The sequence below is a fragment of the Plecotus auritus genome (assembly GCF_963455305.1).
Source record: "Plecotus auritus genome assembly, chromosome: 5".
NCBI lineage: Eukaryota > Metazoa > Chordata > Mammalia > Chiroptera > Vespertilionidae > Plecotus > Plecotus auritus.
The window spans coordinates 173,706,764-173,720,787 of record NC_137776.1 but is presented as its reverse complement, the minus strand read 5'-3'; the positions used below and the strand labels follow the sequence as shown (position 1 = coordinate 173,720,787).

General features: G+C 46.5%; 1 protein-coding gene across 3 annotated transcripts in view; it reads right to left on the bottom strand.

Moving 5' to 3' along the window:
- Positions 1-14,024, bottom strand: part of ASTN2 (astrotactin 2) — a 765,958-nt gene that overhangs the window by 644,433 nt on the left and 107,501 nt on the right. For all 3 annotated transcript variants that reach the window (XM_080667806.1, XM_080667807.1, XM_080667808.1), the window contains exon 2: positions 3,973-4,160. In XM_080667806.1, the coding sequence (XP_080523932.1) occupies positions 3,973-4,160 (188 nt within the window). The remainder of the gene's footprint in view (positions 1-3,972; positions 4,161-14,024) is intronic.

Below are 14,024 nucleotides of genomic sequence, written 5' to 3'. Positions count from 1 at the left end.
TATCCATCCTCCCTTAGGATCTCAGCCAGCAACTAATGTGCAGAAAGGAGAAATCATAGTCCACCGTGCACAGTAAGGGAGGAGGTTCTGGAGTCGGCCTATACAGAGCGAAGTATCTATTTTACCATTTAACCTTTGCATGACCACGTCACACCAACAGGTATTCATTGCTTTAACATCTCAGGTCCCTCATCTAGGAAATAAACATAATAATAGCTTCCACCTTAAGATTTGTTGTGAGGATTACACATAATACCGCATGTAAAACAAAATTGGAACACAACTTAGCATATAGTAAATACTCAATACATGTCCAGTATTATGATTTTTGTCCCTAGATCAATAGCAAAATAGCAGGAAGAATGAGGCTAAACCCAATGTCTTCTTACTCCTAGATTACCATGGGCTGCAATGCTAATGGTGCCCATGCTGTACCAGGCTGGAGATTAGGAACTATATACCTATTTCTTCTACTCTTCTCAACAACCCTGTGAGATTGGTAGGACCCGTTTTGTTGCATAGGTAAGGAAACTGAGGCTCAAAGACACGCAGGGCCTCCCTCAGGGTCAAAATATCATTAAACCGGAAGTCAGAGAGACTGCGAATTCCAAACCTCTGCTCTCTTCCCGGCATCATGCCACCTGCATGGTGGAGGTGGGCATTGGGCTGCTCAGAGTAGCTGAAGCTGGAGCAGTGGATGAGCTGAGATGACCCTCCACTCTCTCTCTCACTCCAAGTCCATTACTAGTATGCCCTCATTGCATCACCCTTGGGATATTAACAGTCACAAGGCACACCTTCTGCGACAGAGTAAATGCTCAACTGAGGTCTTAACAAGCCCCAAAGAGCAAGCTGGTTCCACAGTCATGGGTTGTGGCAGGTTCCAATGACTGAGCTGGAGATGAGTGCCCCACATGGACGGGCAGGATGTTTGTGCTAAGAAAAGGGGATGGAGAACATTGACCCTGGCCTGCAGATTTCCGAGATTGGACTGATCTATTTGGGTCTCCTCACAAACAATCCCAGATCTTCACCAAAGATGAAAAAACTGTGAAATGTGACAGAGAGTCATTGTCTCACGAGTAGCCACGTGACATGAGTTTGGAATCTTGGGAAAAACCTCCTCCTAGAACTTCCCTCTTGTTAGCCACGTAGCCTTAGTCAAGCCAGTTAAACTCACTGAGTCTCAGAGTTCTCACCTGTGAAATGGGGAGATATATCCAAGCCAAGGCCATTCTGTATAGTTGCTTGGGGGCGGGGAGGGAGGACTGATGGGAAGAGCAAACACACTCTGTATTCTTGCTGAACTGTCTATGGCCAGAATAGCAAGGACAGAGTCTGAGCCACAGAGAGAGGCCTATTCTCCAGGCCAAGCCCCGTGGACTGGCTAGGAGATCCTGGACATGTCCTAACCTATATTTGGACCTTGGTTTAGCCATCCGTGAAATGAAAGGATAGAATATATCAATATGTCTCAATAATAAAAGAGCCCCTAATAATACAACCTAATGCACTTATGCGCCAAACTCCTCTGATCAATAACTTGGTGTGCCGCCTACACAGTAGGTGTTAGCATAACCCTCATTTACAGATGAAAAAACAAGGCACAGTGGGGTTAAATACTTTGCCCAGAGGACTTAAAGTGTTAAGTAGCAGACTTCACATCCAAGCATGTGGGCTCTGGAACCTGTGCTTATAACCTCCGTGTCACCCTAACTCTAGGTAGGAGGCAGTGTATGAGGTGTGTCCCACCTGGAGAGGCTGGGCTGCCAGCATGGACACCTGGGAGTTCAACATTTCCTGGGCATGACTCTGTCTCCTGGGGGTAAGATAAGGGAAGAAAAGATACAGATTTTGGAGCCCTGCAGGAAGGAAAGAATTGGTGCAATCACCAGGTGGGAGCCATGGGCCACTTTAGTGCATGGGCAGGGAGGGTCTGGAGTGTGCCAACCCCCACATGATCTACTCAGTAGCCACATCCTACATCACAGAGAACTTCAGAGACATCTGGGTCCCTGTGAGTTCTTCTCCTGAAGCTGATCTCACTGAGCAGAAGACAGAGGGAAGGCACACCCACAGTCCTTGCTGATACAGTGTGACTCAATGGAACTACCACTGGGCCTATCGAAAGAGACGGCCCATTCAAGATCATTTCTAATTGAGTTAGCACTATCTAGGTTACTGGGTTATGGCAAGAACGTATGTAAGTAAATGCTGTGCTGGAACACACTACATGCTTAACAGGTATTAGTCCAAACTGAGTTTTTCCTCTCAAATGTTACAGGAACAATCACGTCCCCTCAGTCCTTCTTAACATTAGAGGGTGCCCATGCTCCATGAGGAGCTCAGCAAGTCCCCTGAGACGGTACTTACAAACTGGCAACCCAAAGTTAGCATGCACACACCCCCTTGGCTTGACATGTGGCTGCATCATTTGCTAAATATATATTTGGGAAAAGTCTATCACACTCGTTCCATGAATAACACAAAGGCCTTGATTTGTTCCTCCAAGTGATGAGCACGCGTTAGGTCCAAAATTAACATTGCTGTCTAGCTGGGGTTTATGTGTGTGTTTTTCCAAAAACAGAAAACTTCCAAGCTCTTGCTCAGCCCTAATCAGAGTGTCTGCTGCACAGTGTTAGTTGAAGAGGAGCCAGGAGAACAAAGACCCAAAGCAAAGATCTGCTCTCCAAAACACCTGTTGACTGTTGATGAGGAGGAGGAAATGAAGAGGTGGGCGGTAGCCTTACTTGGTTGGGTGGCCTTCTGCCAATCATGTCACCTCCCCAAGTCATGCCTTCCTCACACATAGGTTGGGAGTTCTACTTTCTATCCTCACACACCTGGCAGAGCTGTGCTAAAGGAGAAAACAATATAAAAGAGGCTCGAGGCCTGAAAAACACTATGGGGGTATCATGTATAGCTATTATCTGATATCTTCTCCGGCCAACCAGACCCTGCACATCCTGCATACCGAATTTGTCTTCTCGCATCCACCTTGCAAAGTCATTAATTACAGCTTTCTAAAGAAACCATTCATAGCAGCCCATTTATATTTTAGATGACCAGTTACGTGACTTTGCCCTAGGAGCCATCATCGAGAAGGCAGCAGATTCAGAGAGTTCCAGATTATGGAACCAACAGAGGTGGAAGGCCACGTCACCTCTCTGTGCCCCATGACTTCACCTCCAGGATGGAGGCCACACACCTGAATGCATTTGACAACACAATGAGATAATGTCCACAGGTGTGCCCAGCACAGTCCTGACGGGTGGCAGACAGGCATTCTCACACTGAGAGAGTATAGAGGACATCATTCAGGCTTCGTAGCCAGACACGCTTGGGTCTGAAGAACAGGTCTCTCTCTAACGAGCTGTGTGACCTTGGAGAAGTTTCTCCTCCCACTTTATAGTATTTACAACTATAAACCAAGGGCAACGAGAGGCTCTGCGTGCAACTGCACCAGCTCTGCCCAGCCCCGCTCCAGGGCCACCACGTGGTATGTACACTGCAGGGGTGTTGTGAGGGTTAAAGCACCTGGCACGGCAAGGGCGCTTGGGAAAGAGCAGCCCCGCTGCGATTTTGTTGGTTCAGCCATTCTTGGAAAGGCCAGTTGTATTTTGGAGCACTGAACCTCAGCCCTCAGCAAAGCAGGCCAAGCACATGACAGATGTTAAACAGCTATTCCCAGAGATGTCAGCCAAAAGGCCAAGGAATTTGGAGACCCTATATTTTCTTCTCTGAAGCACAATTAGTTTGTCACAGCTGACAGATGATGGATGGGTATGCATCAGTCCAAGTGACACCACGGGATCCATCTGACCTTCCCTTTATCATTCTCACCTCTCACACTCGGCCAGCTCTTTCCTGCTGTTTGCTGGCCATCCCCTGCCTCTCAATCCATCCTCTCTTCACCTTGTTGTCCTCCCCCGTCTCCCAGGCCCCCCACCTCGTTCCCACTCACTCACTCACCATCACGGAAATGTGGAGAATGTGCATCTGCTCCTCTACAATCTCCGAGGGCTCCTGGAGTGTGGGGGCGGTGGCCCGGGCCAGCTGCCCGGAGCTGCTCATGGAGACGTGGAAGTACAGGGTGCCGTTCTCCAACCACTGCTGCCTCCAGTGCACCAGCGAGATGTCCGCCGCCGTGCCCGACATCTCTGCAAGACAAGACCCAAGGTGCTAGGTGAGCTGCCCGCCTGGCCTCATATTCCAGGGAGGGAAGAAGCCACACCTACTCAGGAGCTCAGAAGGTCAGAAGGTACCTCCTTTGTACCAGGATGCCTGTCCTCACATCAAATCTATGAGCCAGAGGTCATCACTTCCATTTACGGGTCAACCGTGGCCAGGATTCACCCCAAGCAACAGAGTGGCAGAGGCGGGATTTGAACTCAGGTCTGTCTGGTGCCTTTTTCCATAGCACCATGCATGGTAAGGTGATTCCTTCTACGCCAATTATGAAATCAAACTAAGTGAGAGGGTCAATGTGCTGACGTGGTTCTGAGGCCATAGAGCAAGAAGGGAGGACATGGTTGAGAGTGTGCCTTCCTCCGCAGCTGAGCTGGAGGTGCTCATGGCAGAACAGCAGAACCTCAGAGCTAGAAAGGCCCTAGAATCCACCAGCCGAGGAGCCCAGAGTCATCCTTCATGTGAAAGGAGCTTGGCAAGTGGGTTGTTCTGCGCCTGTTTCTACTGCTTCAAGCAGAGCAGCTCCACTTTGTGGTAGTGTGTGTGCTGCACTCCCAAGCACAGGGGTGTTGGCAGGAAGGTGTCCATGGCTTAAAAATCCTTGAGAAGCCACTGCCCCTCCCCAGTTTTCTCATATATAACCAACAGAAGGTTAGGACAATCTGGTAAATTGAAAAGTCATCTGACTTGAAGTTCCTAATTCTTACCTCTTTGCTGTTGTTCCCTCTGTACATACTTTATAATTTTAATAGTACTTTCATTCAAGGTAATCATACCTATATATCCTCTTGTTAAGTAGAAGGGTGATGGCATCAAGTACCAAAAATGTCCTTGCACTGGGATCATATAACCTTTTCATAGTCTGTCGACTAAAGGGATGTGTCCCCAGAAATGTCCTAGAAGGACAAGGCCTATTGGTGTGTCTTGTGAAGAAAAAGGAAGGGTGGTGGTATTCTTGGAGGACCATCAGGTATTCATTCAAGTGGGAGTCCTACAGGAGACATAGGCCACCCACCAGTAGACAAGTAGCCTCAGTTGTGCCTGAGCCTTGGACCTCTGAACCTTCTTCCCAAGACACCAATCTGACCTAAAGGCAATATTCTTAGTCTCTGCAGACTTTACATGCCCACAACCATGAGCCTCTTGTGCACACACGCATACACACACACACACACACACACACACACACACACCAGGAGAACTGATGGGGAGGCTGAGCTACAACTTCATATCCCATCAGCTCTCCCCATGCCCCACTGCACCCCCTATTATATCCAGTGACACTGAATGCAAAAGGGTTGCCTTGAAGACATGAGATGATGCTTGTCCACCAAATGCTACTATGTTATTCTTATATCATCCTTTCCCAATAGATTCTAACTCCTGAGGTTCACAAATAAAACTCCTTAGAGGAAGAGCACCTGGCACTTAAGTGCTATAAAAAGTTAGCTATTAATATGTATTATCATTATTATTCACAGGAATAGGATCTATTTACTCTTCAACTTCTCTGAAATAAATCTTGAGACATCCTTGACTGCTTGCTTTCTCTCCCACTCCTCACCCAGTCCATCAGGAAACCTTCAAAGCATCCCGAATCTAGCGCCTCCCGACGCCCAGCTCTGCTACTGCGACCACCTGGCTTGCTGCGAGGGCTTCTTAACTGGACTCTCTCCTCCAACTTTGCCTCTCCTGTCGATTCTCAACCACAAGCCAGAGGAGTCCTGCCACAGCCTAAATCAGCTCATGCCACTCCTCTGCTCCAAACCTTCCATGGCCTCCCACCTCATTCTAAACAAAACAAAAAGTGACCGGAACAAAATAAGTTACTCCAAATGCAAATTTCCTTGTGTTTCCCTTGCTGCACCAAGAGTTGAGCAGGGCGGAGATCATTACAAGAGTCCACCGGCTCCTAGAGCATGGGACCTGAAGGACTAGGAAAGCTCACTATACAGCCTCAGGATAGGAGATGGGCTGCGTGTGCCATCTGTGAAGGTCTCTCCCCAGAACCTTCTGTCCTCCCACCGCCCACCTTCTAGCCTCAGCTCCTGAAGCCTTGGCAGTGGCTTCTCTGGCAGCCAGCCAGCTGGGCCAAGGCAAAGTGAAGACATCATGGTAAAAGGCCAGGCTTAGCACCTCACTCATTTTTCTTTCAGTGCATGAAAGTTCAGAATCTGAGGCTCAGGGGAACCCAGTTGCCTCTGGAAATAGTTGTCTCTCATTCAGCAGCTCAAGAAGGAGGATCCATGTGTCACTAGGTGGGTAGGCACTTAGGCACTTAATGTGCTAAGAGTCCCTGGAATGGCACCAGCAGAATGCCCCAAGCAGGCCACATCTGGTTGACACAGCCTAGTATAGATGGAGGCACAGGAAGTGAAGGAATGCCTGCTGAAATCTGTGCTCCTTACTTCTAAAGCTCTCCCCAGCCTGTGCCTGCAGTCCCACCGTTAAAGAAGCTTGGCCTCCCCAAGTTCAGTTGAGAAAACAGAGGGTCACAGAGGGTTAATGACTTGCTTAAGGTCATTGGTGAATTGTACCCAGCTGGGTTTCCAGTCTGTGCAATTTCTTTGATACCAGTTGCGCTGACCACGTTCTCCTTTTCTATGACTAAATTAGCCCATGGACCAAAACTAGATTGTGCTCTTTGTTTGCTACGTTGATGAGTGCACAGTCAGCAGACAGTAAAAGTTAAATGATAATAACAGTGTGTGAAACACAGTAAATATTGAATCACAGAGAACAGCTCTGGACTTACTCTATTAAAAGGAAAGAAACTGTTGTTGGAGTGGGGAGGAGGGGCGTGAGACCTCAAAGAGAAAAGTGCCTTGGCGGAAACAGAAGGCCTTGTTCATTCATTCACTCATTCATCCATCCATCCATTAATTCACTCATTCACGTTTGTTTCTTTGTTCATTCAACACACTTTATTAAGGATCTTCTCAACTGCAGTCAGTTTAGTAACTCAGAACATGAAGTAAAATGAGACACAGCCTTGAGTTCAGGAAACTCGGAATCCTTTAGTAGAACAAAATCTACCCACACCCCCTTCTCCATGTCACTGTCCGCACATGTGCACACTCTCCATCTAATGTGGCCCAGAGCATTGTGAATTAGTCTGATGCACCTCCTATCATTGTCCCCTTGTCATGTGCTCCAGCCCTTCAGGACTTACAACTGTCTCAAACAGGCCTGGCTGCCTCCTGCCTCAGGGCACATGCACTTTCTGCCTGGTCTATCTGGAAGTTTCCACCCAGAGCTTGTAAGCATTCATCTCAGCATTCATTTCTCAGTCCAAAGGAGACCTGCTCAGAGAGGCCATGCCACTCTTAGCTAAAGTACTCCACACACATCCACTCCCCATTCTATCCCTCCTACAAAAACTTTCCACAGAACTTGTCACTATGATGAGAAATTTACCTCATATATTTTCTTGAATATGTGTTTAATGCCTGTCTCTCCAGGAGAGCAGGAACCTTGCATGTCTGATTTCCTGCCACATCAAGTACTTTCAATAGTGCTTGGCACATATAAGTGCTCTGTAAACAATTACTGAATTGCTGATGAATACACACATGTACTTAAACATGTCCATGGTAAGGTGAAGAAGGTAGTCTTAAGCCTCATTAGAGAATTAAAGTAAGAGTAAGTAAGGATCCATTGGGAACTCAAAGGTGGGAGAGGACTCTCCTGGCTTGGAAAGTAAGAACTACTCCTCGAACATGGTGATATGAGCATTGCAGAAAATGGGCATCTTGTTGGCCCTCAGTAGAGAGAAGGAGGCATGGACATGGGCTGAGTGGCTGGGTATCTCAGGACAGTGAAGGCACATGGTTAAGCAGGAGTGCAGCAAAATGTCAGGCTGGAAATGCAGTTCAGATGCAGCGTAAGGGCTTAGAATGCTTGGTAATAGAGTATGGCTGATTCCTTATGCAGGAGGGAGTTGGAAGAGCACAATTGGTAATAGAGTATGTTTGATTCCGAATGCAGGAGGGAGTCGTGAGAGTACACTTGATCAGAGAGCCAGTCCTGTGTCCATTACAAACAGGTCAAGGAAATAGTAGCACAACCCAAGCCAGCTCCTGAAAGTCCTGGCTGATTGATTTTCCAATTGCATTCCCCTAGTCCTTCCATATAAACATTTCATTGAATTCTTCAAGTCACATTACAATCAAACTTAAAGCAAAAGGGGGACTAAACGCATTTGGTCGGGAACCAAGACGATTCCCATAAAGGCAGATTATGCTGACATGATGAATATAAAATGAAACAGCAGATATTAAAGTAGGAGAATTGGTACACCGTGCCTTCCGGCTGTGGGCCGACTGCAGTGTCTGCTTCCCTCCCACCACGAAGAGCTTGATTTTATATTGGAATCATAAAGAAACACAGAGATTGTCTTTTCACCTTTCACTGTTCTCCCTCCCTGGGCCTCAACCCGTGAAATATTCAATAGGCTCAAATCCCCTTAACCACCCCGCTAAAGCCAAGCTGGAGGATCAGCCCTCATCAGTGATTCTGGGTAGACCACCATCCTATCTCAGCAGCCACGCATGCCTTTCAGCCTCCTGGAAAAGAAATAAAAATAATCCCTAAGGCGTGTTGTGCTTTTAATTGGCTTGTTCTTCCTAATCTATGGCACTCATTGTATTTTTATTTAATTCCTGAAGGTCATTATGAAAATAAGCAGCTCTCCTGATCACCAGCCATCTTGATAACATCTCCCAAGTGGCCAACTAACCCGTCTTCCGATGCCATAGCACCAGCTGACCCTCTAGCCGATTATTTACAGAAGACCAGAGAGCGCTTCTGATGAGTTTGCAAATGGCCTCTGCCTGGCTGGGGAGCAGACACTATGGGAAATGAACTCACTGCCTAGGAGTTGGGAAAGTTCATGACAGTGACGTTGACTGCAGACGCCCTTGCCATTGGCCCTTCCAGCATTCATGGGTGTTCATCTCCATTGCAGCACGTCCTGCTGAGAGGGCTCAGAAATATATCTGAAACACACACCCTCGTTTCCATCTCTGCAATCATTGCCTGAATGCAATCCTTTATCATCTCTCGTGGACTACTTCAAATGGCTCTGTGGCAGTTAGGATCTTATTGGAAAAAAAAAAAGACACACTCAGTAAAGTCATTGGAAGTATTTAAGGATGGGACCATGTATAAAGGTTTGGGAATGTATTCATCAAGGTCCTCTAGAGAAACAGAATCCACAAGGCATATAGAGATACACAGAAAGAGCTTTATTATGAGGGATTGGCTCCCATGCTTATGCATGCTAAGAAGCCCCACAACCTGCCATCTTCAAGCTGGAGACCCAGGAAAGCCAGTGTGTGGTTCCAGTACAAACTCGAAGGCCTGAGAACCAGGGGAGCCAATGGTGTAAGTCCCAGTCTGAGTCTAAGCCCAAAGGCCCCGTAAATATGAGTGCTGACGTCCGAGGACAGAAGAGGGTTGTCCTGGCTTTTTCAAAGAGGAAATTCACCCTTCCTCTACCTTTTGGCAGACCCTCCTGAAGGAAATGATGCCCAACTGTATCGAGGAAATCCTTTCTCTTTTCCTTGGTCTAATGCAGTGGTCGGCAAACTCATTAGTCAACAGAGCCAAATATCAACAGTACAACTATTGAAATTTCTTTTGAGAGCCGAAAATCGACTTCTGCACATGGGCCACGAAGTTTCAATCGCACTCTACGTGCACGCCCGCACGTGGTATTTTGTGGAAGAGCCACACTCAAGGGGCCAAAGAGCCGCATGTGGCTCGCAAGCTGCAGTTTGCCGACCACTGGTCTAATGCTTCAAATGCTAATCTCTTCTAGAAACACCCTCACCGACACCTCCAGAAACAATGTTCTACCAGCTCCTTGGACATTCTTTGGCCCAGTCAAAATACAAAATTAATCAGCATGGGCAGGCAGAAGCAAGGCAAACCAATGATGAAGCACCTCAAGGTCGGCCACAGCAAGGGGCTGATGCCATCCTGGACCTGAAGGGGTAGGAGGAGGAGAGGGGTTTATGAAACTCTGAAAGAGCTATAGAAAGGGGCTGCTAGACAGGGGCTACTGGTAGGGCCTGACCACCATGCAGGAGGGTGGTGGGGTTATAAACGTTACAACCTCATTCTTCCTCTACCTGTGAACCTGTTACAGGTGGCGTATATGGGTCAACCTCAACCAAAGGCCTAGGGGTAAAGTAAATCATGCAGGTCTGCTTTCCAGGGCACATAGCAGGGAGGGGAGAGCTGAGGAGTAGAGACTACCCCAAAGTCCCCAATTGGCATCTCTGCCTCCAGGCTTCCTTCCTTCCAACAGTCCTTCAAAGGGCTACCATGATTAAGTGTATAACCTATACATCTGGCCAAGTCACACCTTTGCTCAAAACATGTCAAGGACTCCTGATTCCCCTCAGAGTAAACCTAATTTCACAAGCCTGGCACCTGCCTTTATCCCCCACCCACCTCTTTTCATTCCTTTCCTTGCACTTACATGTTAAATGTGATCGAATATTTATGTGATCTCTCACAGACTACACTATGCTGTTTATTTGATGTCTCTAAAGATGAATTTTCATAGCCTGGAAGAACCTTCCCTGCTGAACCCCATCCCCTTGTCTGGAAGATTTCCTGATCCCCGTATGAGCTGGGTGATGTTTTATGCATGTTGCGTAAGGTCACAACCTCTGGAGACCAATCACTTGAGTTTGAATCCCAACTCCCCGAGTTCAGGTTAAGTGTGTCTCTGGACCAGCATTTTAGCTATTTTGTGCCTCAGTTTCCCCATCTGTCAAATGCAGTGAATAATAATAGAACCTGGCCCATTGGGTCGTGAGAATTAAATAATATAAATAATTTAGCTTTCAGCATTAACCTTGATCCTCAGTAAGCATTCACCCATTACATTTGCTACATATGATTCGCACTCACTGTTATAGCATCCTATTTTACCAATGTCTTAGTCTTGGTAGTTACCTATGTTTAAATGATCCAACAGTGTCCTCTCTCACTGGACTCTAATGCAGGACACATCAGAGCCATCCGCATAGCCCAGTGCCTGACACAGTGCCCAAATACAGAGTGGATGGGTCTATAAATGTTCGGTGAGTTGAACCATCTGCATATTTGAATTCCGATGGGCATCCCCAGTGAACAAAGAGAAGAGATGGCAACTCAGGATGTCAATGATGGCTGGATTTCCACATAACAACTCTACAGAAATTTACTCGGCATCTGACTCAAATTTAGGCACTCTGGGGAATGCAAATGGAGAGAAAGACAGAACCTTAACCTTCATTGAGCTTGCATTCTCATGAAGAGAGAGAGAATATTTACATAAAAAATAGACAATCATCTGATTCCGTTTAGAAATAAACATGTGTATGTATGTGCAACTGGAAAGAAATGTACTTGAACATCAAGAATGATACTCTTAAAATGGTGGGATCAGAGGTGATTTTAATCATGGTCTGATTCATTTTTGTGTACATTTTCTATATAGAATATATGTTGCCTCTGTCGCAGATGCAAACACTTGCTCATTTAGAAGATTCATTTAATCAACCAACTTTTTCTGAGATCTGGCATTGAGTGACTCTATCCTCGGGAGTTCAGTCCAGGGGATGGAGAAAAACATGATATAAATATGTATAAATCAAAGTAGGGAGCTTAGAGTAGAGGAGATGACTTCTGAATAGATCTTAAAGGATGGAGGAGTCTTAAAAGATGGGCAAGATTTCAACAAGTAGCCATGTGACTTTGGGTATTTCAGATGGAGGAGTGGCACAAAGGCAAGAAGGCAGAAGGGTTGAAATGTGCAAAGGGGTGCAGTGGGAGGATGCCATTAGAAAACACAGAGGTGTGGCCCAGCCGATGTGGCTCAGTGGTTGAGCATGGACCTATGTACTAGGAGGTCAAGGTTCAACTCCTGGTAGGGGCACATGCCCAGGGTTGCCGGCTCGATGCCCAGTAGGGGGCATGCAGGAGGCAGCCAATCAATGATTCTCTCATCATTGATGTTTCTCTCTCTCTCCCTTCCTCTCTGAAGTCAATAAAAATATATTTTAAAAGAAAAGAAAATACAGAGGTGCATCACTACAGAGGAAACGGAGAGACTGCTATAGCAAGTCTGCAGAGGGGAAAGTAAAAAGGGGGCTACCGCTTCTGACCTGTGAAGTTATCTCCTAGCCCAGTGGTCGGCAAACTCATTAGTCAACAGAGCCAAACATCAACAGTACAACGATTGAAATTTCTTTTGAGAGCCACATTTTTTAAACTTAAACTTCTTCTAACGCCACTTCTTCAAAATAGACTCGCCCAGGCCGTGGTATTTTGTGGAAGAGCCACACTCAAGGGGCCAAAGAGCCGCATGTGGCTCGCGAGCTGCAGTTTGCTGACCACAGTCCTAGCATAACAAAAAGCGCAGGGTCCCACTGTGACTCCTTCATGCCATCAGATCAAGCCCTAGTTCAGAGGCTAATGAATTACATGCCGCAAATTAAAATGACAAGATGGATGGATGGATGGATGGATGGATGGATGGATGGATGGATATATCCCAGTCTTTCTGATATATCAATATTCACACACCTTGGGTTAGTGAGAAGAACACTGAATTTGGAGTTAGAGATGCCTCTGCACTAATTAGCTGGTTTACCTGAGGACAAATCACAAAGCATCTCTGATTTTCTTTCTTTTTATGTAAATTGGGGGGGGGGTGTCATGACTGTCTCATTTGCATAACTTCTAACTTAGAATTGAGAGAAAATAAGGTCACATCTAGCAATATGGTAGGAAATATGCAAAGTCGCACAGTTAGCCCCAAAATGCAATCACTATCCTCATCATTCAACAGTATACCACCCATAAATATTTATCTTCTCTCTAAAATGTGCCAAGCACAGTGTTAGGTCCTGTGGCTAGATTAAGTGAAAAGTTAAATTGGTTTGCTGCCCTCACAGACCTCCCACTGTAGCCTGGATTTTCCTCAGCGCCCACTAAGCCGCCACAACATCTCCCCTTGCTTCAGTTTCTTCATTTATTCATGCCCTTAATTGTTCATTAATTCATTCATAGCATAAGGCTGTGTCTGTCTGGGTAACTCCTACCCTCAGTGCTTAGCATGCAGAAGGTGCTCAAATATTTGTTGAATAAATGCCTCTCTCAATGCATATTTTATACGTTCTCTGCCCTAAAGAAAATCTCAATCTAGGAGAGAGAGAAAAAGAAAAAGAAAATCAACGAAGGAAACGATTGTGTAGCACTGGCCACGAAAGAGGATGTGCGGAGAGTTATAGGAACACGCGTGAGAGGTGAGTTTATAATGCTCCTCCTTCGTTAGGGGTTCGGACAAGGCAAGCAGGCAGAGTCTATAATGTGGACACTTCATAAATCTAAGCGATCCTGGTGTCAGGCCAGGTTAAATGCCCACAAGATGACATCATGGCAGTGCTAGGTGTGGGCATTTGCCTGGGAGGGAACAGAAAGTACTGCAGTGGTGGGGGCCTGACAAAACCAGGCTGTGCAGCAGCGCTGGAGTAAAATGTCCCAGGGGTACCCAGACCCCTCCCTCCCCACCCCCATCTGTCAGTCCTTATCTCTGCCTTTGCCTCCAATCTGCCCATTCCCGCCCCCTTTGGGAACTGCGTCTTTTACACAGCACTGTGTTCCCCCGCCATTTGGTGGAGATAAATAATACAGTTATACCCGATTAAATAAGGAAGGGGAACAGAAGAATTAAGAGATATTGGCAAGGGAGAAAAGCATATCGTTTCAGATTAGATTTGAAAATAGATGGAGGGTTGATGGAATTGATTCTCATTACTCCTAGTTATTCTCTCCTG